Source organism: Nelusetta ayraudi, unplaced genomic scaffold (genome assembly GCF_046127955.1).
Source record: "Nelusetta ayraudi isolate G7.1 ecotype Tasmania unplaced genomic scaffold, CSIRO-AGI_Nayr_v1 ptg000020l, whole genome shotgun sequence".
Lineage (NCBI taxonomy): Eukaryota > Metazoa > Chordata > Actinopteri > Tetraodontiformes > Monacanthidae > Nelusetta > Nelusetta ayraudi.
The window spans coordinates 1,452,501-1,475,000 of record NW_027466070.1 but is presented as its reverse complement, the minus strand read 5'-3'; the positions used below and the strand labels follow the sequence as shown (position 1 = coordinate 1,475,000).

The 22,500-nt window shown below is 48.0% G+C and overlaps 1 protein-coding gene across 2 annotated transcripts in view; it reads right to left on the bottom strand.

Annotated features, from left to right (window-relative positions):
• ano3 (anoctamin 3) overlaps positions 1-22,500 on the bottom strand; it is a 32,308-nt gene that overhangs the window by 5,976 nt on the left and 3,832 nt on the right. Inside the window, exons 2-22 of one of the 2 annotated variants that reach the window (XM_076027284.1) lie at positions 16,485-16,691; positions 13,321-13,463; positions 13,093-13,248; positions 12,513-12,613; positions 12,368-12,412; positions 8,804-8,938; positions 7,913-8,019; positions 7,375-7,430; positions 7,149-7,270; positions 6,056-6,190; positions 5,844-5,940; positions 5,281-5,341; positions 3,204-3,286; positions 2,955-3,095; positions 2,445-2,609; positions 2,196-2,232; positions 1,981-2,092; positions 1,675-1,732; positions 1,114-1,211; positions 713-867; positions 397-549 (exon numbers count right to left, since the gene is read on the bottom strand). In XM_076027284.1, coding sequence (XP_075883399.1) covers positions 397-549; positions 713-867; positions 1,114-1,211; positions 1,675-1,732; positions 1,981-2,092; positions 2,196-2,232; positions 2,445-2,609; positions 2,955-3,095; positions 3,204-3,286; positions 5,281-5,341; positions 5,844-5,940; positions 6,056-6,190; positions 7,149-7,270; positions 7,375-7,430; positions 7,913-8,019; positions 8,804-8,938; positions 12,368-12,412; positions 12,513-12,613; positions 13,093-13,248; positions 13,321-13,463; positions 16,485-16,691 — 2,367 coding nt within the window. The remainder of the gene's footprint in view (positions 1-396; positions 550-712; positions 868-1,113; positions 1,212-1,674; positions 1,733-1,980; positions 2,093-2,195; positions 2,233-2,444; positions 2,610-2,954; positions 3,096-3,203; positions 3,287-5,280; positions 5,342-5,843; positions 5,941-6,055; positions 6,191-7,148; positions 7,271-7,374; positions 7,431-7,912; positions 8,020-8,803; positions 8,939-12,367; positions 12,413-12,512; positions 12,614-13,092; positions 13,249-13,320; positions 13,464-16,484; positions 16,692-22,500) is intronic. The other variant, XM_076027285.1, reaches the window with a different exon arrangement.

The window sequence follows — 22,500 nt, the reverse complement described above, 5'->3', positions numbered from 1 at the left end:
AGGCAGACTGTGCTTTGGAAAAACCTTCCATCTGGTGCGCAGCGTTAAGACTGGACCAAGCGGGCGTGGCCACATTTAAAAAAAACATTTCTACCTCAGCCAGTTGGCTTTTGCAGGTCAAGATCACAGTGTTTTTTTGTTCTTTCCTCCAATCTACAGGCAAAGCGCCAGGAGAGCCAGGTGGCCATACATTTCACGGCAGGAGGAGGGTTGTGGGTCGTCCTGTTCACATGGGGGAGGGGTCAGCGACATATGGCAGCGCTGAAGCGCACATCCATATCCTTACGTGATGAAAAACATTTGTTTTGCTGCTGGAGGGCCTCTAAATATAAAAGCGACGGCGAGGAGGGCGGGAAGAAGGGAAAGGAGGGAGGGAGGGAGGGCGAGGACGCTGACCTATGTCGGTCGCCCGGGCCGGCATGGGTCTCCGCCACTGAGTGACGAACTTGTAGGCGTCCAGGCGGATTTCGATGATGTTGTTGAGCAGAGCCAGCAGGGGTGCCAGCGGGAACGCCGCCACGAAGATGGTGGTGAAGCCAAACTGGAGGACTGCGCACAGGACGAGAGAGAGAGAGAGAAAGAGAGAGAGAGAGAGAGAGGGAGAGAGAGAGAGAGAGAGAGAGAGAGAGAGAGATGCTTGGATGAGCTTCACAGGACGTCAGTCTGAAAACCTGCTGTTCACATTGAGCTGTTTTCTGTTTGTTTTTCTTACCCATTTCCAGGTACTCGTCCACCAGTCCGTGAGCGTTCATGGGCTGCAGGTTCCAGTCTTTGTCCCACTGCGGCAGCTGCGTTTTGTTCTCCACGTTCTGACCGCCTCCGCCCCCTTTCTTCATCTTCCGGCGAGACCACCAGTTCTGCAGCAAGCTGAACACGGAGCACCGGCGGCTTTACCGTCACCTCAAAGCAAATTAGCGTCGACAGAGCCCTCCGCCTCCCGCCGCCGCCGCCGCCACCACCACAAGAGGATTCAATTTGTCTTTCATATGCTAATACAGCCAAATGACAAACGTTAAAATGAATAATAAAGACGCTACTTAGCGGCAGAGTCTTTGAGCTCTCGGCTTTATGACACATAAATCAGGGGGCTTCTCTAACAGCGCTCTGACTCACGGGTATCCGAGCTCCATGAAGTTGTTCCAGATCTGTTTGAAGAACATGATGACTCCCATCTGCAGGCAGAGATCGATCAGGCAGCCGCTCGGATGGCACTGGAAGAAGAACACAGTCTCAGTGCCGCGGTGTTGCATCATTTTCACGTCTTTTGCCCTTTTCATCCCAGACTCTGGCGGAGCCGCCTGGCACGGTTACTGATCTGAAGGCCTGGACGGATCTCCAGACGACGGCCCATTTTCTTTATTTCTCTGACTGTGACTGCGAGAATGAGGGATTGTTAGCTCCTCGCTAAAACTGACACACTGGACTAAGCGGGCAATCACATCAGGAGTGGAACAAGCAAAGGATTCATCAACATATTGTTTCCAAACTGAAGCTTAAGTGGATTTTGCATAATGGGAAAAAAAATAACAGCGTTGAAGGTTTTTCAAAACAGGCTCCAACACATTAAGTCAATCGGTTGCTAATCAGTAAAATTTCAAAACAACAACAACATAATTAACATGAAGTTTTCTGCCACCAGTCCAAACGTCACCGGGCAATAAGTGGCCCACTCACCTCCTCCAGCCTCCATCGATTAAACAGCTTATTGTATTTTCCAGGTCTGCCAGCAAACCTGAAGAGATTGAAACGGCCAACATTAGCTGCGAAATCCAATAAAGAAACTCTGAGCGGCCGGCTAAACAAACAGAGGGGCGCTAATTAGGTCGGAAAAGCGTCACGACGCGCTCACATCTGTGATCGCGGCGGTAAAAGATGGTCTGAACTAAACTCTTTAGCAGGGGAGGAAGGAGGGGGGGAGGTGGGGGTATTGACATGAAACATGAGGGTCGGGCGCAGGGCGCAGGGCAGGCAGCCTCCTACCTTCCCAGGAAGAAAGCGATGTAGAACGTGGAGCTGTTCAAGTTGACAAACTGGAAGAGGAACATCTTGAGCGAGAAGCTGTTCTCCCACTCGGACTCGGTCCGCGGGTGCTCTGAGGAGGACAGGGGGGGGTAGAGGGAGGAGGAGGTCAGTGTCAGCCAACCATCTGGGAGGCAGAGCAGAGTGGAAGTGCGGCAGGGAGGGGTGGGGCTCACCCAGGTTGGTCAGCAGGTAAGCCACCTTTTCATACACCTGGTGGGACGAGAGCATCATTAGCATGGACACGGAGAAGATCGAGGAGGTGTTGCTGCCTGCCACAGTGGGGCCGGACCAAAACTAGAAGCTCTCAGCAAATAAAAAAATAATAAAAAAAACAACAAAAAAAGCCCTTCTGGTTCTTCCCGCGACAAAACTGCCAACAACAGATTTGTTTGACGTGCGGTGTCTGCACGCCTGCCACCCACCACATTGAGAGACATGATGATCATGAAGTTGATGCAGACGCCGGTGCCGGAGGTGGCAAACTGCCAGTTCTTCTTGACAAAGTACCAGTCGAGGGAGGCAAACTGCTCCATGGCGATGAGCCGGAAAACCACCACGGCAAACACGGCCGTCAGGACCAGCGAGATCTGAGCAGACGGGAGGAGGGGGAGGGGGGGAGGGGTTGGGACAGGGGCGGGGGCAGGGTTGAGGATGAGAGGAGTGTCGGATTAGCCTGCAGATTAGTTTGGGATTGAAAATTCTGCAGCAAAAAAACCCAACAAAAAACAACCCATTTCAAATATTACAGCGCCCAAAATTCCCAAATCTTATCAGCAAATAATCATCAAAGCGGCTGCGGAATACTGTCGCCAGCCACCAGGGGGGGATGTTACACCACTGCTGCGTGACAGTGGCGCACTGACTGAGGGGGTGAAAATCGTGAGGGGAGGTGGGGGGGGTGGGCGGGAGATATGAAGATCAAAGGGCCGCACCATGAAGAAGATCCCCGACACGGACACCATGAGCCGGCTGAGTTTGTCTGAGAAGGGCTGGAAGGGCTCGGGCTTCCCGGAGATGGGGTTGACTCGCTCCACCCGTGAGTACTTGGCTTCGAACTGAGGCCGCAGCTCCTCCTTGATCACGACACACACACACACACACACACACACACAAGCACGCGTGAGCCACCGAGGAGCTCCTCATGGGGGCGATAGTGAACGAAGGGGGCGACGCCGACGCACCTCCTCCTCCTCCCAGTCGATGAGATCCCAGTCGTGCGTCAGCTCCGCTCGCCTCCTCTTCCAGAACTCCAGGAAGACGGTGGCTGCAGGGGACGGGGCGAGGAGAGAGGGAATCAATCGGGTTATTGATCGAGCCGGATGTCTTACAGGCGTGAAATAATCCCGTGACGGCCGAGGTTCGGATATCTGGAGGGAGATGAGTGCGACGTGATTCCAGTCGACGCTCCACGGCGGCGAGGAGTCGAGCAGAAGCGACGACAACAAACAGGATTTCTCTCCCGTCTTTCTTTCCATTGTACGTTGGGAAGTGAGGCTTTCTCGTGCGAAGGAGTCAGACTGGAGGCTCTTTCAAAGGGCAACCCCTTTGAAGGACTTGACTCTTGCCGTGTCTTGAGCTGCACACAAGCAGCCACCCGATTCTTCACTTCATCCCGTCAAGAGTTTCCATATGGACTTCGGTTTCACAACATTAGTAAACAAACAAAAGTGGCTGCAGGGCAACGAAACATCAAGCTGCATACGAACAGCTGTTAAGCATTAGTCACAGTCATCTTCATGCATTTATGGACCAACTGTAGTGGATTTTGAAGCAGCAACAATCTCATTCATTGATTCGAGTTGACTCTATTGGTGCAAAAGTCACTCTACCAACGTTCTCTGCATCTTTACAAGTGACTTCGCGTGTCTACTTCCACTGTTTGCCTCGCTTTACAGAGAATGTGTGTTAACACACACACAATGGTCGTATTTAAACCTGAGTCCTAATTTCGTGCCGTTGAAAAATGCTATGACAATAAAGCTTCCTTGAATGCTTGAATCCTTTAACCAGTCACAAAGTGATGTCACAAAGGGTCTGACTGGTAGCTAACTGACGACACACACAGCCCGGTTCTGCTCCTGTCCTGTTTTTGTCTTCTGCCAAACGTGTGGAAAATCCCACACAGCATCGGTTTCAGCAGGTGGCTGCAAACACAGGGCTAATTCAACAGTTTTCTGCTGATCTGTATTTTTCATTTTTGTTCGGGCTAGTTTATCACGAGAAGCTTCACTGGAGTCAGGGACATAAAATAAGGTTCTGAGACTGCAGAACCTTTGAAAAAGGCACGTGGAATTTCTTTTAGTGACAGGAAATCAAAAAAAGGAGTTTTAAACACATTCAACTCACTGCATTCAAATCTTCTTAAAAAAATCAAGGAAGTGCTTCTTGCGATTCAGGGCACGCGAAAAAGGAACGGCGGCGGCGTGAAAAAGCAGCAGAACCTCCAGACACAACAACTTTTCAACTGCCGTTGAAGACGCTGGAGTTGAATATAGACTGACCCACTTTAGATGGAGGAGAGAGAGCCGGAGCCGCAGCCTCTGATGCCTACGATCGCTCCCTTGGGGGGACCCAGGTTCTTTTTTCTTTCTCTCTCTATCTCGCGCTCGCAGCAGCCGCCGCCGCCGCCGCCGTGCACACGCTCAGTGACGCGGCTCTGCAGCTCCGCAGCTCCGCAGCCTGGACTTCCCTCCGCTCCACTCGGGTCTTCCATCCACCCTGAACTCGGGACGCGATGTGCAGAGTGTGGCCTCCGAGCGAAGGCAGATATATGGACGTGCGCCTGCAGACGCGCGCGTCCATATATCACGCCGCGCTCCGCTGTGCATTACAGCGCGTGCACGTCGCCGCAGCCTCGGGGATTATCGACGCTATCACTCTGCAGAACTGACGGCCGCCTCACAAAGGGAACCTCCAGAGGAATGTGAACTTATCCGGCTAATTAAGCCGGGCCGGCGCTGTTATTAAGTTGTGAGGCAGCTGCTCATTAATTCATCGAGAACGTTTTTTTTTTTTTTTAACAGCCGAGAAGCGTCTGTGTTCGCTGAACTCTGGGTTGAAAAATACAGGTTTCAGCTGGTCCACTTTCCAGTGTGGAAGAGCAGAAGCAAAAGCTGCATAAATAGACCAGAATCCCGCAAAGGGCTTTTTTTTTTTTCTTTTCTTTTTTTAGTATCAGCCGAGGACCCTCGTTCATCTCACGCTGGTGGTGAATGCAGGAAAAGGGGGACAAACAGGACGAGGCGCCGCTCCACTTACCCCAGATAGCCATGAAGATAGCAAAGAACACGGTACCGCCGTTATCAAACAGATGGGTCACCTGGAAAACACAGGCAGGCAAGCAGCAGCATGACTTTTCCAACAGGACAGTCAACAAACATTCTGGCGTCAATTTAAAGTTTCATTTTTGTAGTTTGTTTGTTGTAGGCTGCAGTGTCATCAACTGCTAGCTGCTCGCTAAACGTGTTTACAGATTAGCGCTGGCACCTTCTTGCCGAGACGCTAACCCTGCTAGGCTAGGCTAACATAGGAAACACTGACTGGAAGTTGAACGAGGTTGGCTCAGAATTTAGCTTTTCTTTATTTTTTTTTTGGCTCTAACAATCATGGCGACCTCAACTGTACATCTGTTACTGTTACGTCTTCATTAAACATATGCGATTGTTTGTCTGGAAAGACAGACGTAACCATCTAATATTATCATATTTCATAAATAACTATTAAAATGACAATTCAATTCATGGCATTGCTGGCAAAACGCATCCGCAGACCCACAACAAAAAGCTTTGTAGCTTGTAGGTGAGTCGGAGAGCCACACTGACCTTTGCATAAACACAGCTGTCACTCAGTGTCCACGGTTCACAGGTGTCCTCACACATTGGACACATGATGGTGGTGTTGGCTTCACAGATCTCTTTACTGACAGGAAGGAAGAGAAAAATGCGTAAAGAGGCAAGAAAGGAAAAAAAAGACAACTAACCAACCAACCAACACAGTTTTTGGGATGAGAGGGAGCGGCGAGTGAACAGCACACCTGACTTGGCTGGAGTCCATGGTGAAGAGACCATAGAGGAAGACCAGAAGGCCGACCAGGGCGGCGGGGATCAGCATGCCGGTGTACCAGCCTAACCAGGCAAAGTAAAGACCGATCTTCTCCCCGAAGTACCTCCTTGGAGGAAGACAGGAGCGGCCAGAATTAACTGGGGTTAATTCTGCTGGCGGTTGTTACACTTAAGAGTGCTGCAATGATGGACCAGGGAGCTACGGAGCTGAAAGGTCACGGGGTCATGCAATGTGGCAGCGTGAAATCAATAAGTGAGCGTATCGGCTTCCTGAAGCTCAGCGCTGAAGGTGCCTTTGGTCACCCAAAGGGTGTAATTTCTCAGCTCTTTGGAGCAGCGGGAGAGACATGAGAGTCATGTGACACGAGTGAGAGAAAAAGTTATTTGTATAACACCGGCCAATAAAATAGCAGTTAAAAAATAGAAAACGTGGCATTAGGAGGGTGCTGTTAAAGCTGGAGAATCGACAATTTCACATTCGGAGGATCAGAAGAGGAAGAAAGTGGCTCAATTGAACAGCAAGGAAACACTGTCATCGTGATACTGAAACATTTTAAATTTAAAATCAATTTTTTTTTCCACTTTAATAAGCTTCCTCCCATAAGAAGTGAACTAGTGTTGTAGTACTCCAGATTGGTCTGGGTCTGAATACCAGTCTCAAGAGCTTTTTAAAGGTCTAGTCTTGGTCCCAAACTCCAAATGTCTTGGTCTTGTCTCGATCTCGATACTCTCTAGTCTTGATAATGTCTTGGTCTCGGTTGGTCCGGTCTTTACTACAACACTAACGTGAACCATTGAAGTGGAGAAAAATAATATCATGATAGTATAAAAATAAGAAAATGTCTGGCAGAGAGCGTGTAAAAAAGCCTTTAGATGCTCATTAAACTCCAGGCCAAAGTCAACGAGGGCGTTTAATCCCCAAATCCTCCGTCCCTAATATCCAGGCGATTCTTCCCACTGTGATCTGAACCCCCTGGATATTTTCACCATCTTGCGCTTCACATGGGGCACCAAGAACAGAAAGACGGGCCGTCGTCGAGGAGCTGCTGGCTGAGCGCCAGTTACCTGATGAGATCCAGCGGCTGGTATTTGTACCACATTCCCCAGCGAGCCCAGCGCTCATACAGTAGGTGCCGGTGGTTCTGGGCGCCGTGTGTCTTGATGGGGTGTCGGCTCTTGTAACTGCCCTAGTGAGACAAGCGACAAGGAGGAGGCAGGTGAGTATTTCCTTGTTCTTTTTTTGTGAAGTAGCAGTACAATCTGGCAAACAGAGGAAAAAGACGTTAGTCACCTCGTGAGGAGGAAACGCAGCCTCGTACGTGTTGTTTCCCAGCAGGCGGTTGATTCCTGCAGAGAGGTGATCACATCTAAAATTCAGTTGCGTGTTTTTCGATGAGGGTTTGTTCAGGGCTCCCACGGTCGTAAGAGCCTGCTGCTGCATTATGCAACAGGACGAGGCGCCGAGGTTTCGCCAAAGCACGACACAGGACAGAGGAAAACACGGCGGGTGGGCGGGACGTCAAACGGCTACGAGCACCTGGGCGTGCTGCTCATATCAGTGGCGGTAGTAGGATACAAGGACGCTGGAAAATTAAATTCCAAATTTATCTTTCAGTTTTTTCACTCTCCCCTTTTTAAAAACTTTTCATCAACCAGTGGAAAATACACACAAACAGGTTGCAGCTATTTTCAGATTTGAATTTTCCTCTCCTGTGTCCCTGATGATTCAGCAAATATTAAAACATGTTGTGTTTTATTTCCTGTAGAATTTAATGTTGGAATATAATATAAAAAAGGGGAAGGAAGGGAGTTTGGGGAGGTTCTCCTACCCATCTTTAACTTTCCATCCTCGTACTTGGTGCGCTGCAGAACGTGGTGGACGATCCTGCTTCTGGTGGAGTTGGAGAAGAAGGTCTCTCTGTTGTTGATGGTGAAGCTGAAAGAAAGACAGAGTTAAAATCTGTGAAATATTTATCTGACGCCGGAGAGACGACCGTTCAAAGCCTTGTTTTAATGGCGGGGTATCGTTTGCGTTCCTTCTCAAGCAAGCAGTCGTCTGTTTCCTAATAGCGTGATCTGAAAACAGAGAAGGGTTCTGGTGACGGAAGAGTTTTAGCGATGCCTTTGATCAAAGTGGTGCTTTGACAATGGAACCGGAAGAGAAACTGGGGGAGAGATCTGAACGCCTGCTGCCGGTTCATCCCGAGTTACCATCAGAGTTCTGAGTCAAAGGTCCAATTGCTCACATGACATTAATGCGAGAAAATGGGTTTTCGCTTTATGGAAGCAAAACAAGATGGAACATTTTTCACAGTGAACACCACTCAGAGATGAAAGAGGGGAAGAGTTTATTTAATGTGGAAAAAGCAAAAACTATTTGGAAAGAATTTGGCATTTCTATTTAAAGATCCCATTTTACCCGTCGTCAGATTTAAATTGTATGCTGTATTTTCTTCAATCAGCAATTAACAATCTTAAAAAACTCTGCAGACATCCAGCAAACGGTATGTTTAGCCCTGTGTTTGCAGCCTAAAGCTAAAGCTTAGGCTTTTATGGATACGTGTTTGAAAGGGGACAAAAACAAGGCTGTCTCAGGGGGTGGAGCCAACACCTGGCTTGGAGATGACGTCAATAACCTAAAAAAAAGCACCTCTTGTGATGCCACAAAGGGCTGATTTAGAGAAAAGTGATTTGCTTGGTGTGTTGCGTGTCCTGCTTACTGATGCGTGCGCGCTCTGCTGAAGGGGGCGGTGTAGCAGTCGGTTTCCTCCAGGTCAGGCAGAGCCTCCTTGTCCAGCTTCATGGGGTTCCTGGGCAGCCAGCTCTTGACCTGCCGATATCGCCGCTGAAATCTGCTGCACAGAAGTGACGGTATCAGTGCCACCCATCTCGTCTCATTACTCATCGGCTCGTTTTGGACGTTTTTTTTTCCTTCTTTTTTTTTTACACACAAATGCACCTGAACACTCATCGCTGCCCCGACTACTGACATTTCCTTTTCGTTTGTGCTCCTTGTGACTCACGAGGCTGCCAGCCACTCATGCAAGATGAAAAGCATATAAAAAAAAAAACAAACTAAAATACTCCAACCTACGGTGTTGTTGTTCTTTCATGCAGCTGCCAGAGTTTTGGAAGCTGGCTGAATGAATTCCATGTAAATATGTTGACAATATCAAAAGCGGACGTACAATTTCCTTTCCCAGGCAAAGTCATTCATCTGAGCACCGACAACAACTTCAGACCTTTGGCGAGAAGGAAGCGTCTGCTTCAGAGCTCAGCGAAGTCTCTGGTTTTTCAATCACACTCGTGTTTTTCTTCTGCATGTTTTACAAGTAGCAGAAGTGTATTTTCATCTGAAAGGTCATTCAAGCGGGAAAAACTGGCCCTTCACTTCTCCTTTCTTTCCACACGGGCAAGAAAATGATACATTTGGCAGTGCTGCTGATGATTTGCCCTGACGATCTGATTAAATCCAGAACACGGTCGACTGCATTCAAACTCGCGACCAAAGAAAGATTGATAAAAAAAACAAACTAAAACACTCCAAGGAGCCACAAGAAGCAGTATAAATAAAGTTGCACTGTGGGCATGAATGTGTGATAACTGTTTAAGTGTTTCCAGCTTCAAAATGTAGTTTTTCTCCAGACCTTTTTGAGGCGACATCATTAACAATGTGCAACCGGAGCAGTTAAGATTTGAATTATAAAGTCTCTGCAGCGTGTATTCAGCGACAAGGGCAGCAAGAGTCTGCAGCAATTTGCTATTTAAAACCACAGAAGAAGAAGGAGAAATTTAATCTCAACTAATAAATCAGTTTAATCAAAAGAGGCAGAGCAAATGACATCTGCAGCGGCTTCACGGGAGTTTTGCTCTGCGTGTACGGGATGAATATAAACAGGAATTCACGCTGGCGTCAGGCAGCATCTTATAAATGTTACGTTGCAGAGCCTCCACACAAGCGTGTGTGCGTGTGTGTCTTTGGAGGAGAAAGTAATGATACAACATCAGCCGCCTGCCACCACCTGCGCACAGCCCATTTGTTCAACTTTACCGCATCGCCCATTAGCAAACATAGAGAAGCACACAGTTTTTCTCTGAGCTGATCCGCCAGCAATGTGGCACACAAGAGCTCGGAGGGAGATGAACTAAACAACAACGGAAGAAGAAGAAGAAGAAGATAAAAGAAAAAAGAAAACAAAAAACGTGATGGATCTCCACGTTCAGAGACGGCGAGACTGAGTCTCACTTTGCAGGAGAAACAGAGACGGTGCTTTGTTCTGAGCAGGACGGGTGGGCGGGTGGAAAAGAGGTGTGCGACTGTTGTCGCCTGTCGGTGTAGGTGTGTGGAAGCCAGCGTGAAGCGTCCATGCATTAAACTCGCAGCATAAGATGACACCGCTGAGAAACATCTCGAAAGGCCTTTTTTCAAAACCTTACAGAGACAGTCGACGTTTCTGATCCACGCAACTGTTTTTGAGTTTGAGAGATAATTCCACCAAATAGACCATTGGTGTCAAACGCCGGCCCGCGGGCCAAATTTGGCCTGCAGTTTCATCATATTTGGCCCGCGGGCCTATACAAAAATCCCTACTAGAGCTAGTAGTACTGCTAATACTACAAATCCCAGGATAGGACGTTCATTGAAGGACGTTATTATGACTTAACTGGTTTATTGTTGTTCTTTTATTTTGAAATGTATCATTAGCCCGTGATTAAGGTTACTATTGAAATTTGAGGCATTTGATTTTTCTTTACATTTTGATTTATTTTGATTTATTTTAATTTGAAATTTGAAGTTTTCGTTGTATAATATTAAGCTTTTCTTGTTCCATATTCAGTGTTGAAGCAAACTCATTTGGGTCCATATATAAAAGGTTCACTGTTATATCAGGAGGAAGATTATTTTCAATAAATATCAACGTTGGTCGTGACTTTGTCCAAGTTTTACATTTTGGCCCCACTGTGTGTTTGAGTTTGACACCCCTGAAACACACGGACTCCAGCATTAAAAAAAAAAAAAAAATCATTTGGACTCTAGGATGACACATTTTGTGTAGGACATTTATGAGGAATAGGCCTTAAAGAAACCTGGCGCCAGTTCTCTGACCAGCAGGTGAACTCGGAGGAGGCGGAGCTCACAGAGCGTTTCTTTCAATGAAGAGACTTGTCCAGGCTTTGCTTTCAAGATGAAGGAGAAATTATGTTGGTTGATGACCAGACTGAGCACCCCCCCCCCCTCTCTCTCTCCCCCTTGCTCTCTCTCTCTCTCTCTGTCACCCCAGCATCGGGTCAGGCTCAGTGGCTCCGGCCAGATTTCTGATCAACACGCCACGATTCCTTGCTGCCTGCACAATGAACTTCTGTCTTGAAAACCATTTTAATTGCCCACATGGCAGCAGGTAGTAACGCTTGTGAAATCCAGGCTGTGAACCAAAAGGTGAGTGAACTCTGACAGGTTTGGCTCCTTCAACTCGGAGGCTTTTTTTCCCTCAAACATTTAAAAATAAAGAGTGAGTCGTTTGCTTTTTTAATTGCCTTTTTTATATAACAAATCTTATGAATTGATCCAACACTCCCTGTATTTTTATTATTATCATGCTGTTTGTCCAAATGTCTGCAACGAATCTCATATATATTTATCATTTAGTTTAATTAATCACTGATTGTCTTTGTTTGCAAAAGACAACTTTTTTTCTTTTTTTTACTTTTTTCTTTACTTTTGTTCCCGTCTCTGTCTGTCTGGACTCCGGCGAGATGAAGAGATGGATTCTGGGAATTCGGCGCCGAGCCTGGACATCACTCGTGCGCCGCATCAAAGCAAAGTGAGCGCCTGTCTAAAAATAGTATGCAGATGAGCGTTTTTTTCCCCGCAGCTCGGCATGTCTGACTGACAGATTGCGAGTTTTCTGTAGAAAAGGCCAGTTTCAACGCTGTGTGCCGATGCTGGAAAGTTAAACGACTTCTCTGTGGTGCCAAAAACCTGTCAGAGTTAACAGCTGATGATTTAAAGAACTCGTAAACTGTCGCAGTGGTTAGCGGCCGTCGGATAAACCCTTTGTCCGGACTCGGCTGATGCAGGATTCTCGGGGACTTCCTGCTCTGGTTGGAAAAATGATTGTTGCCGCTGCTCTCGCCGTTTGAGGTGACTGATAATTTTAATCTTAAAAACCAACTCCGGCCCACATTGCCGCCGAGGCCTCGCAGCTGCACCGCTCATAAATTCCATTACATATGTCGCATGCATCGGGAGAAAATTACACTGCGGAACTTTAAAATCAACTTACCTGCCCAGCGATTTGCTCTTCCAGTCGGTGTAGTAACATTTTTTCCTTCAAGTAAGAAGCAAAAAAAAAAAAAATTTGAAATTTAACAAGTTCAAGGAAGCATCCAAGCTAAGAAAAAAAACACCGCTTTAGCATAGCTGCTAACCTGAAAGGCATCCGGATGTTCATCTGCTCTGCATATTTGCAGAGTGTGTCCCAGGGGGCGTGAATCTTCACAAACATGATGTCGTTGTTCGTCAGGGAGGGCTTCAAAAATCGAACACAGGCAAACAGGAGCTTAAGAGTGACGTCGAAAGATCCAGAAGAAGTCTGTTCAAAGCTCCCATAATCCACAACATTCACCTCCTCAGGGTTTTCTAACATTCATTTTGGGTTTCCAGTCAGTGAGAGAGTGAACCCTCTTGAATGAAGGAATAGTTTATCTGCGCTTACAGTGTAAAATAATGCAATGTTGTGCAATCAACTGACAAAAATGAAAAGGTTTCACATTATGTGCACTCACATCAAAAATAAAACAACTCTGTACTGAAAGACAAAGTTCTGCAATTCACCCCCTTGTGACATCACAAGGGGGCGACGTCACTGACACCACTGTGTTTTTGTCTCCTGCAAAACTTGAGCAAAGGTCCAGCAAAGCCTTATTTTTTTTTATAGAAATCTATTGACTTATTTTTGGATAAAGATGTATAAATCTTAAACTGAAAGTGATCCTTGGTCAACTGTACCTCCTTCTCCAGCATGAGGCCCTCAGCCCGCAGGTTCCTCTCGAAGGTGCACCTCTTCTCCACCTGTGGGCTGGACTTCTTGTACACCAGGATGTAGTCGATGCGTTTCTTCCCGTCCCGGAAGAACAGGCCGTAGGAGCCGTCCGAGTTCTTTGCCTGCAACAGCCTCTGGATTGTGAGTGAACGTGGACAAGCGGACGCGCGCGGCAGAAACTGAGCAGTCGTTACCTGGAGCGAGTTTGTGCGCCGCACGGACTCCACGCGGGCTTCCAGCCGGGCTCGGCTGGCCGGCTGCACCAGGAACGGCTCCTCCACTCTGGTTTGGCTCGGCGTGACCTCCGACTCCTCCACGAACTGATCCTTGACATCCTCTGCAGCGCGCGTGCACACACACACACACACACACACACACACACACACACACATACATACAGACAACACAGTTGCTGAAACAGTATTTCCTGTTCCCCAAACTTTTTCGAATCATCTTAATCCAATCAGCGTCGCTGAAATGAGATCTGAGCTTATGTGCCTGTACGTGGGCAGCAACCAGTGAACAGCACCTTAATTCAATTTAACAGATCTTTGCAGCTCTGTTGAAAAAGAGGCCAATCTTTTTATTATTTTATTATTTTTTATTTTTTTGCTTCCTCCGTAAGTCTTAACACATCCCACTGATGTGCAAAACGGGATAAAGTGATGCCGCACTTGCAGCCAAGAAGGTGGCAAGTCTTTGGTCACGACACATCTTGTTCTCCTTTACCCAGTTTGGCAAAAAAAAAAAAAAAAAAAGAACGAAACAACATAAACAATTCAAACTGTTTGCAGAAATGATGCATTCATACATTTTATACAGACAAAATATACTCAATATAGTAAAAATGTATATCCAGCTAGCTGCATACACAGCCCATGCTAGTTCATGAGAAAGGAATGACACATATTAATACAACAATAAATTGGCCCATATTGAGAAACACAGCGCGGTTGTGCAGCACAACAGAGAATGAAATGAGTCTGGAGGTCAAGAGAAGAGAAAGAAAAGACACAACTGTTGTTTGAAGTCTGAAGAATGTGACAAGAACGCTGACAAACACAAGCAATTGATGCACTGGTTCAGCTTATTATATTATATTATATTATATCAGAGATAAACAGTAATATTCCAGAAAGGTTTCCTGCCCCTCCACGCTGATGAAGTGTGAGGCAGTAGAGAGAAAAACAGCCCATGTGTCTAATATTTATGATTATTTACAAATCAGCCAGAGATTAAACAAAGTAGAACTTGATAAATTGCTTCCTGGCTGAGATAAATTCCCAGCATTACGACAGAGACAAATCTGCTAGGTCCAGTTAATGTAACCAAGATTGCAAAATGGTCCCGCCAAGGTGATGAGAAGAGACTTTTCGCAAGTAAATTTCTTCTCTAATTGCAATAATGTGAACTCCCTTCAGGCTGGGAGCCAACACCAATCAATCACATCAGACATAAAAGTGCCCAGAAACAAGCCAGAAATGCGGCGGGCTGTCGATACTTCCCATGCATTCACTTTTCTAAACTTGATTCTCCTGCATTGAGTTGTCAGTTGATTGCTGGGTCACATAGAGACGCAACATTCATTCACACTCACACGTACAGACAATTTAAAGTTCCCCAGTTTGCTTCCAGTGCATGTTTCTGGACAGCGGGTGGAAGTGGAAGAACCCAAAGAGAACCCAGGCAGACACAGGGAGAACATGCACACAGAAAGGCCAGTGGCCCGGGGATCGAACCCGCAACCTTGTTGGTGTTGGTGAGGGGCCGGTGCTGCAGCACCAAGTTGATAATTTCTCAGTGAAAAATAAATAAATAAAACTAAAAAGTGAGAGTAAACTTTGGCTACAGCTCCAATGGATCTGCTCAGCATCAGTCCAACTCTCTTCCCTGCAGATCCTGCAGGGAAGAGAGTCCAGACCAACCCCCCCCTCTAGCTGACAGCCTCTCTTGGGCAGAATCACCTGTGCATGGGACGTCCGTTTTTAATCAAGACGCTCATTTTCACTGAAACGGCGACAGCTCACTCTGCGTCGCCTCGTTTGCATATAACCGCAACTCCGCCCCCGCCCCCCCGTCATCTCTGGACAGCCTGGCGCTCAGCAGCAGACCATCAGTAGACGACTGGAGAAAATTGCCTGGAGGTTTTCAATGTCAGTGCATCAAATTGGACAGGAATAGATTCTTCTTCGTGCCCCCCCCGCCCCCCCCCCCCCCCCCCCCCCCGCACCCCCCGACAGGCTTCCGCGGTCTAAACCAGGCCGTAATGAAGCCTGAAACTGTGGGATTTCCCCACAGAAACCCACCACTGCTGCAGACACGTGTGGCTGTGTTCAGCGCCGAGACAATCGGCCCCGGTCGATATCAGCCCCGGGCGTCTAAAAAGCCTCTCCAATGCTTCCTGCGAAGCAGCGAGAGACGATGATTTCTTCCCATCGAGCGGAACGTCTGATTAAGGCGGAGAGAGGAATGGTGGTGGTGGTGGTGGGGTGGGGGGGGGGGGTCGGACAATGCGGCGAACAACCGCAGCCGGCAGTGACAATAGAAGCCGAACAAATAAAACTGTGATGGAATAATTTTGCAGAATAGCGGCGCTCATTTGCATAATACAGGCGAAGGCGGAGGCCTGCAGTGTGGAGAGAGACGGAAGTTCATTTCAAGTTTAGAGGCGAAGACGAGCTGAAACTCATCACCAGGAAAAAGAGGTTGAAAAACTTTGCATTTAAATGGGACTAGCGGCTCTCCGATCTGTCAGTGAACTTCCTAGAACTGGGAGAAACTTCAATTGTAGCCTTTGTGATGTCACAAAGGGCACTGGCGTCACTCTCGCGTTGGTGACAGCAGCCTCTGCCAGCTGTTGGCTCCGCCCTCTGACACCGCCTTTGTGTTCATCCCCTTCTTCCAAACGTGTGGGAAGTCGAACAGAGCATCCGTTCCAGCAGGAGGTCTTTTTTTAGGAGGAAGGTTGCAAACAGAGGGCTAAAAAAAATAATCAAATAGAATTCTACAATGTGAATAACATTTTTTGTGTTAATGCCAGATGGAAATAGAAGGTCTGAAGTCCCAAAATGGGTGCAACCTTTTCCCCAGCAGGAAGTTAACTTGGCACAGCAGCTGGACGTCTGAGCTTTCAGGATTCTGAAATGTCAGGCAGCGAACGCTGCAGGTTGTCCTGAGAAGCCCCGGGAAAAAGACGTACAGGAAGTGACTGCAAACCCTCGCTGCTGCTGCTGCTGCTGCAGAGACAGTTCTCTCTCGGAATTGCACAGCATCGTTAAAAGAGAAACGGGGAACGGTGCCAAAAAGAAAAAGCGTTATTCAGCAAAGACGTCAAAGTGAAGATGGCCGACTGACTGACCTGTGTGCGGCGGCAGGAGGCTGCAGGAGGTGCTGACGCTCTGGCTCAGAGCGTCGGCCTCCGGCTTGGGCTCCGGGCTCAGAGGCACAGACAGGAAGTGGTTGAGGTTGATGGGGTGGGTCTGACTCTGGGCCAGGCAGGGCAGGCTGCGGCGAGACGGCTTCAGGCTCTTCTCCTTCAGGATCTCGCTGATGCTGGTGTGCATGCCTGCAGGGACCAGAGCACACCCACAGTGAGCGAGTGAGTCAAAATACAAACGGGGCAAAGTGAAAGGCTGAGTAATGATTTTTTTAAAATGTATTTTATTGTTTATTTTGTCAAGAGATTGCTTGCATTCTTGGCTTGGTACGCTGTTGAGACTCTGCCCAGAGAGGAGATGTTCAGTCTGGATTACACAGGCAGAGGGCTGAGCAGGGATACGCAGAGTCAAAACATCCCACTGTCAGACCCTGCAGCTCACCGCTGCCTCGGATGACTGATGGGCTCCGCCGCCGTGGGAGCCCGCGACGGGGGAATGGCCACTCTGACTTTATGAAGGCGGAATAGGCCGGCTGGATGAGGTGGAGCGCGGTGGGCTCGGGGAACGGCGAAACCGCGGCCACTTCTGCCGCTCGCTGATGAGGAGCCATAACCGTTCAGAAACAATTTCTTTGGGATAATTTTTACATCAAGGACCGTTTGATTTGTCGGCGCCTCTCTGTGTGTGTGAGTGCGTGTGTGAGTGTGTGTGTGAGTGCGAGAGCTTTAAAGGAGAGTACATTGTAAATGCTGCTGAGCGAGCATGTCGCTGCCAAACAATGAAAAACATGAACCGATAATAATGCATCATAATAACGCATCCAAAACGACAATAAAATAAAAGAATCATCCCTGATGCCATTACGACTCAAAAAACCTGAATCTGCTTTCTTCCTCATTTTACATCCTTTACTTGCTGTGACTATTTTTTCTAGTGCACAAAGAGAATTTACAAAAGCAAAAGAAAAGGCTGCATAAAACAGCATTTGAACAGCGACTGGAGAGTTCATCAGAGTTCATCTCTGAAATCTCGCATGTTTATTTTTCCTCCCTCCAAATACGCAGTGTTTTCAATCAATCGGAAAATTTCTCCGCATTCTTCGACCAATTGGATCCCTTTAAAGATAGAGAAGGCCCCCTCCTTCTCTACGAGGCATGAGAGTCAGAGGCGACTGCTCCAAAGTGCCCGTGTAGAAAAACACCAGGAAAAGAATAAGACGACAGGCGGAAGGCCACTGTTTAATCAAACGTTAATTTCAGTCATCACAAAGACGAGAATAATAATAATTATTCGGCATTATGTCGGGACGAGAACTTGCAACGGAACGGAAACTCGAGCCAACAGCAAGGTAGTGATTGGAAAAATGGGAAGGGAGGGCTGAATCACTTTACTCATCAACTGTTCCATCACTTTATGGGCCACGGGGCCGCTGATAACGTTCGTCCTTCATAGCAGAGTGCATTAAAACCGTCAGCACTCCCCCCCCCTCCATCAAATCACACGCTGCAGCACGGCGGCGGCGGCAGAGCGCAGAACTACGCCGACGCGCCTTGTAGGAGCCGAAAATCACGTCAATTTAGTCGCGTGCGATAGGAGCACTCACCTGCCCGGCGACACGGCTTTCTCATTAGCACGCTATAGTCTTATGAATGGCCAGCAGGGGTCACCGTGAAGGGCACTGCAGCAGCGTGGAACACTGTGACTGGAGACGTCACACGGAAACCGTAGGCGTTGGGAAAGAGGAGACCAACCTTGCAATCTAATTGGCTACTGACCGTTTAGCTAGCAGAGCCCCACGCGACCTCTTTCAGCGAGACGCCAGCTGGCTGCCAGTTTAGATTTCATTCATACTTAATTGTTATTTTTGAATAACGTTCTTTCTTACATTCATATTGCACATTTTGACCACTAGAGAGCAGCCTAATAATAAAAAGCCGTTTTACACATGCTTGATTGAATCAAAGACAGAGATGGGAGGCGTGAGATTAGCTAGTGGCAGAGGGCATTAAAACCTGCAGCGATTTCAGCCTCCTAAAGATTACTTCTTTGTTTTATATATTTAAATTTCTCCATATTCATCTCTCGGAATTCGTTTAGCCACGGTGCACAACTAGCTTTCAATTTCTCGCATCACCCGCAACTTGACCTCTCTTGTACCTCTGGCCAATTTATCTGTAAAGCCGACTGCTTAGAGAATCCGTGGGAAATGAATACCCGGCTGAAAACAGCCGTATTATCGGAGGCCGGCGAGAGGAACGAGCGTCGCCAACGAGTCCGCACGGGGCCACTTCTCAGGGGCACGTGCGCGTGTCTCGTTCACAACCAGTAGGGGTCACTGTGAAGGTCATTGTCAGAGGAACAATGGGCGGCGGGGAGAGTGATTCAGCGCGGCTTTCATAATCAATTCTGAGGAAATACGCAGAGGTTAATAACACTAATGAATGAGCGGGCGCCGGCCCGCCGCAGCCCACCACCCAGGAATTCTCGCCGTGACCTTCCTGGAGCGCTCGGCCGCATTGACAATCCACCCCGGAGTCGCCGGCGCTGTGAGCCGTGCACTAACTCATCCCGCCCCACCATTGATCCGGATGGGATTTCCCAGGGCCGCTGAGCGAGAATTAAGCCAGTTAAAGGCGTGAGGCAACCGGCCAGCCGGCCCTGAGGGAGCCACTCATCACGCGAGCTGTTTATTTCTCAAGAGTGAACGCATGTTTTCGCCCCGGGGGCTCGAGACAAAGCGAGAGAGACGGTGCAGTGGGACTCATATCTAGGGGTCTTCCTCATATATCAATTATAAAATCATTATTGTAAGTCTTAGACTTCAGTGTAACACTCTCACACGATTAGTTACCCCCCAAAACTCCATCAATCTCCAGAACACAGCTTCTGTGTTTTTTTTTTTAGTTCTTTATTTACAACCTTATTGGCCACCAAATTTCAACTTCCTGCTAAAGCTTGATGCTTTATCGGACCTGCCATGTGTTATGAAAGAGACAAAAACAATAACAGAGGGTCAGGTGCTTCCACTGGAGAGATATCTGTGCCCTTTGTGACATCACAAATGGCTGATTTCCAGAACTGAATGAATCTCCACACTTTCTAAAAGAAAAGTCGAGGAAAAAATAATCACTGGATGGATTTGTCTCAGTATTGGGTAGTTCCCCCATATATTGTTAAAAAACAAGGGTATTTTGCATCTATGCGGGCCTTGAAAAAGAAAATAAATCTCATCTATGTTGACTCAGAATGATGCAGGCACAGAGGTGCAGGCGAGCAACTTGTCGTGTTGTTTCCAGGGAAGTGGATGTTCCTTGCGCTCTGAATCTGTTCCTGCAGTGTGGGCAAACTGTCTTATATTACTGTCTCGTAAAGGGCCCGACTGTGGCGTACAAATAACATCCGCAGTGACATTTCCAATAGCTGAGGTTCTTCTGCATCAGCGAGCAAAGAGGTTTGTTTCTTCAAGCTACGGAAATTTTTATAAGAGACGGCAGCGAGCTCGGCCCAGAAGCCTGTAAAGCTCAACATTCTCTATCTGGTGCAGCAGCGCATGTGAAAATAATAGCTCACACAAATGTCAAAGTCAAACAAATGTGTCCAATCTGTCCCACTACACACTAAAAGTACACAGGCTGGATTTGACATGTGAGCCGCAGGTCCAAACCATCACCGACGGATACTGAACAAGACCTAACACGTCTGAGACGTCATCAGGTTGCAGCAGGCCGAGCTATTGGGTTGCTACGAGTTAGCGAGGGTCCCACAGGAGCGTCAAAGTTTAAAATAGACGGGCAAATTGGACAAGGGTGGGCGTGGCTTTGAAAAACGCTGCCGGGGGGGCGGAGGAATTTTCAAAGCAGCCGCAGCAGCGGCCGCATCTCTCAGGCCGGGTGGACGGTGAAGGACGTCGTCCGAATCTGCAGCAGCAGCAGCAACAGCAGTGGCACGCGGACTTGATGAACCGTCCTGCAGCTGTGAGAAACAGTCTGAAGACGGCGCGTTGGACAAATCCATATAAATATATAAAGGGCTCATCTGATGTGAAATCCAGTGTTTAATCTGGCCGTGCACTGGCTAAAACTGGCTGGTTTATGGAGGAGGAGGGAGGGGAGGTAATCCTCTGTCTGTGGGCATGTAGCCTGCGCGTGTGCATGTGTGTGTGTGTGTGTGTTGCAGCAGGCAGCAGTCTGTGGGCTGTGTGAGTCCTGCACACAGAGCAGAAGGGACACAAGGGAGGCGAGTAAAATAAGAAAGCAGATCAGGACGCCCGAGGAGCAAACGTTTGCTGCGAGGTGCTGTGTGTGTGTGTGTGTGTGTGTGTGTGTGTGTGTGTGTGTGTGTGTGTGTGTGTGTGTGTGTGTGTGTGTGTGTGTGTGTGCGTGTGTGATTTGTGTGTCCAACATCCACCCAGGATGATCCGAGGGTGAGCTGGACGGGCTTCAGAGAAGGTCGTGATCCAGGATTTGGATGTCTCCTGTGCGGCTCATGACAATCTTGTGCTGTGACACCAGATGTGTGTGTTGTTTTGTCTGTTTTCTTTTTTGAATTTGGTCCTTGTTTGCATTCATATGCATCCGGGTTTTTACCAAGTTTGGTCCCCAGTCATGATTACTTCGATTTTCTTGGTACATTATATTTTTGGTCTACATAAATGATTGTGGATTTCTTTGTCAGATTTCAGCATGTGCGTGCAGCGGGCAGCGTTTGCTTTTCCTGGTTGCACTTGTGAGATTGGGAGACACTTTCCAAATTTAAGAGACTTCAGAATTCGGACAATTCGAAAGAGAGAAAATTACTCGCGCCTTCACAAGACTCCTGTGAGAAAAAAACCAAAACCATGGAGACACAGAAGTAGCACACAGTGGCAAAGTGAGAATTCAGGTCAGTGGGCTGCTTCTCCTCGCCGCTGCATGTTCCCTCAGTCGATACCTTCAATTATTCATCCGTGTTCAGACCACGCCACTGCCTGCTTTCATCCCAGGAACATCCTGCATCGGGGCCACAAATATTATGATTACCTCCCTCTTCCCTCCCTCCCTCCCTCCCTCCCCAGTGAAGCTCAGCTAGAGGAGGGAGGGAGATGAGCGGAGCGGAGGGGAGAAAAACAACTGACTCACTGACTGGCCCCAAAACACTGCTGCTGCTGCTGCTGGTGGAGGTGGAGGAAGGACTGAGGCGAAGCCGTGAGCCTCTCCTGCAGAAAACATTCTCACAGCAGCGCTTCAAGCCGGGCGCTGGCGTCGAATCAAAGAACACACGGACGACGCTCGCGGTTGAGGATTTAGCGACGTACCGTTAGCCGTTATTAATCAGCCCTCGCCGGGTTTCTGTTCCGCAGGCAAACAACCCAAGAATTGGCGCTGAACAGTCGCACCCCACCGCCCCGGTGCGCTTGATCTTGCGAAAAAGCGCCGTGGTAGACAATCTCGCAGCGACCTTTCCGATCAATAAACTCCAGAAGTGTGAAAAAGGTTTGTTTAAAGAAATGGTGCGTTGGCGTCGCCGCTTGGCTGGCGAGTCAAAACGTTTCTGGATGTGCTGCAAATGCACAAAGAAACACTGGAGGCAATCCGTCCCGTTGGATGTATGAAATACAAGCATAAAATGATCTTCTCTCAGAATATCATTGAAACTCTTTCAATCAACTGAACAAAACATTTTTTCATTCCATTTTCACTGCCCGCTCTCTTCCATGCTGATTGTCACTCCTCTGGTTAATCGTTTCATTCCATTTAAATACACCAGACTGTCAATGACTTCTAAAGTCCGTCCTTCTTCTCCAGCTTACTCCACTTGACTTCAGAAAGCTCGTGCTAAACCATCCGAGGGCCCTTTGTGACGTCACAAAGAGAGCTTGACGCCTCTTCCAGGTCAATGACAGCAACCCCTGCCAGGCGATGGCTCCTTCTCAAGCTGCCTTTTTTCATGCCCTTCCGAGCAGAGCCTGAGTTTTGTGTAGAAGATCTTCTGAAAATGGGTTGTTTAAGGGAGAGTTTG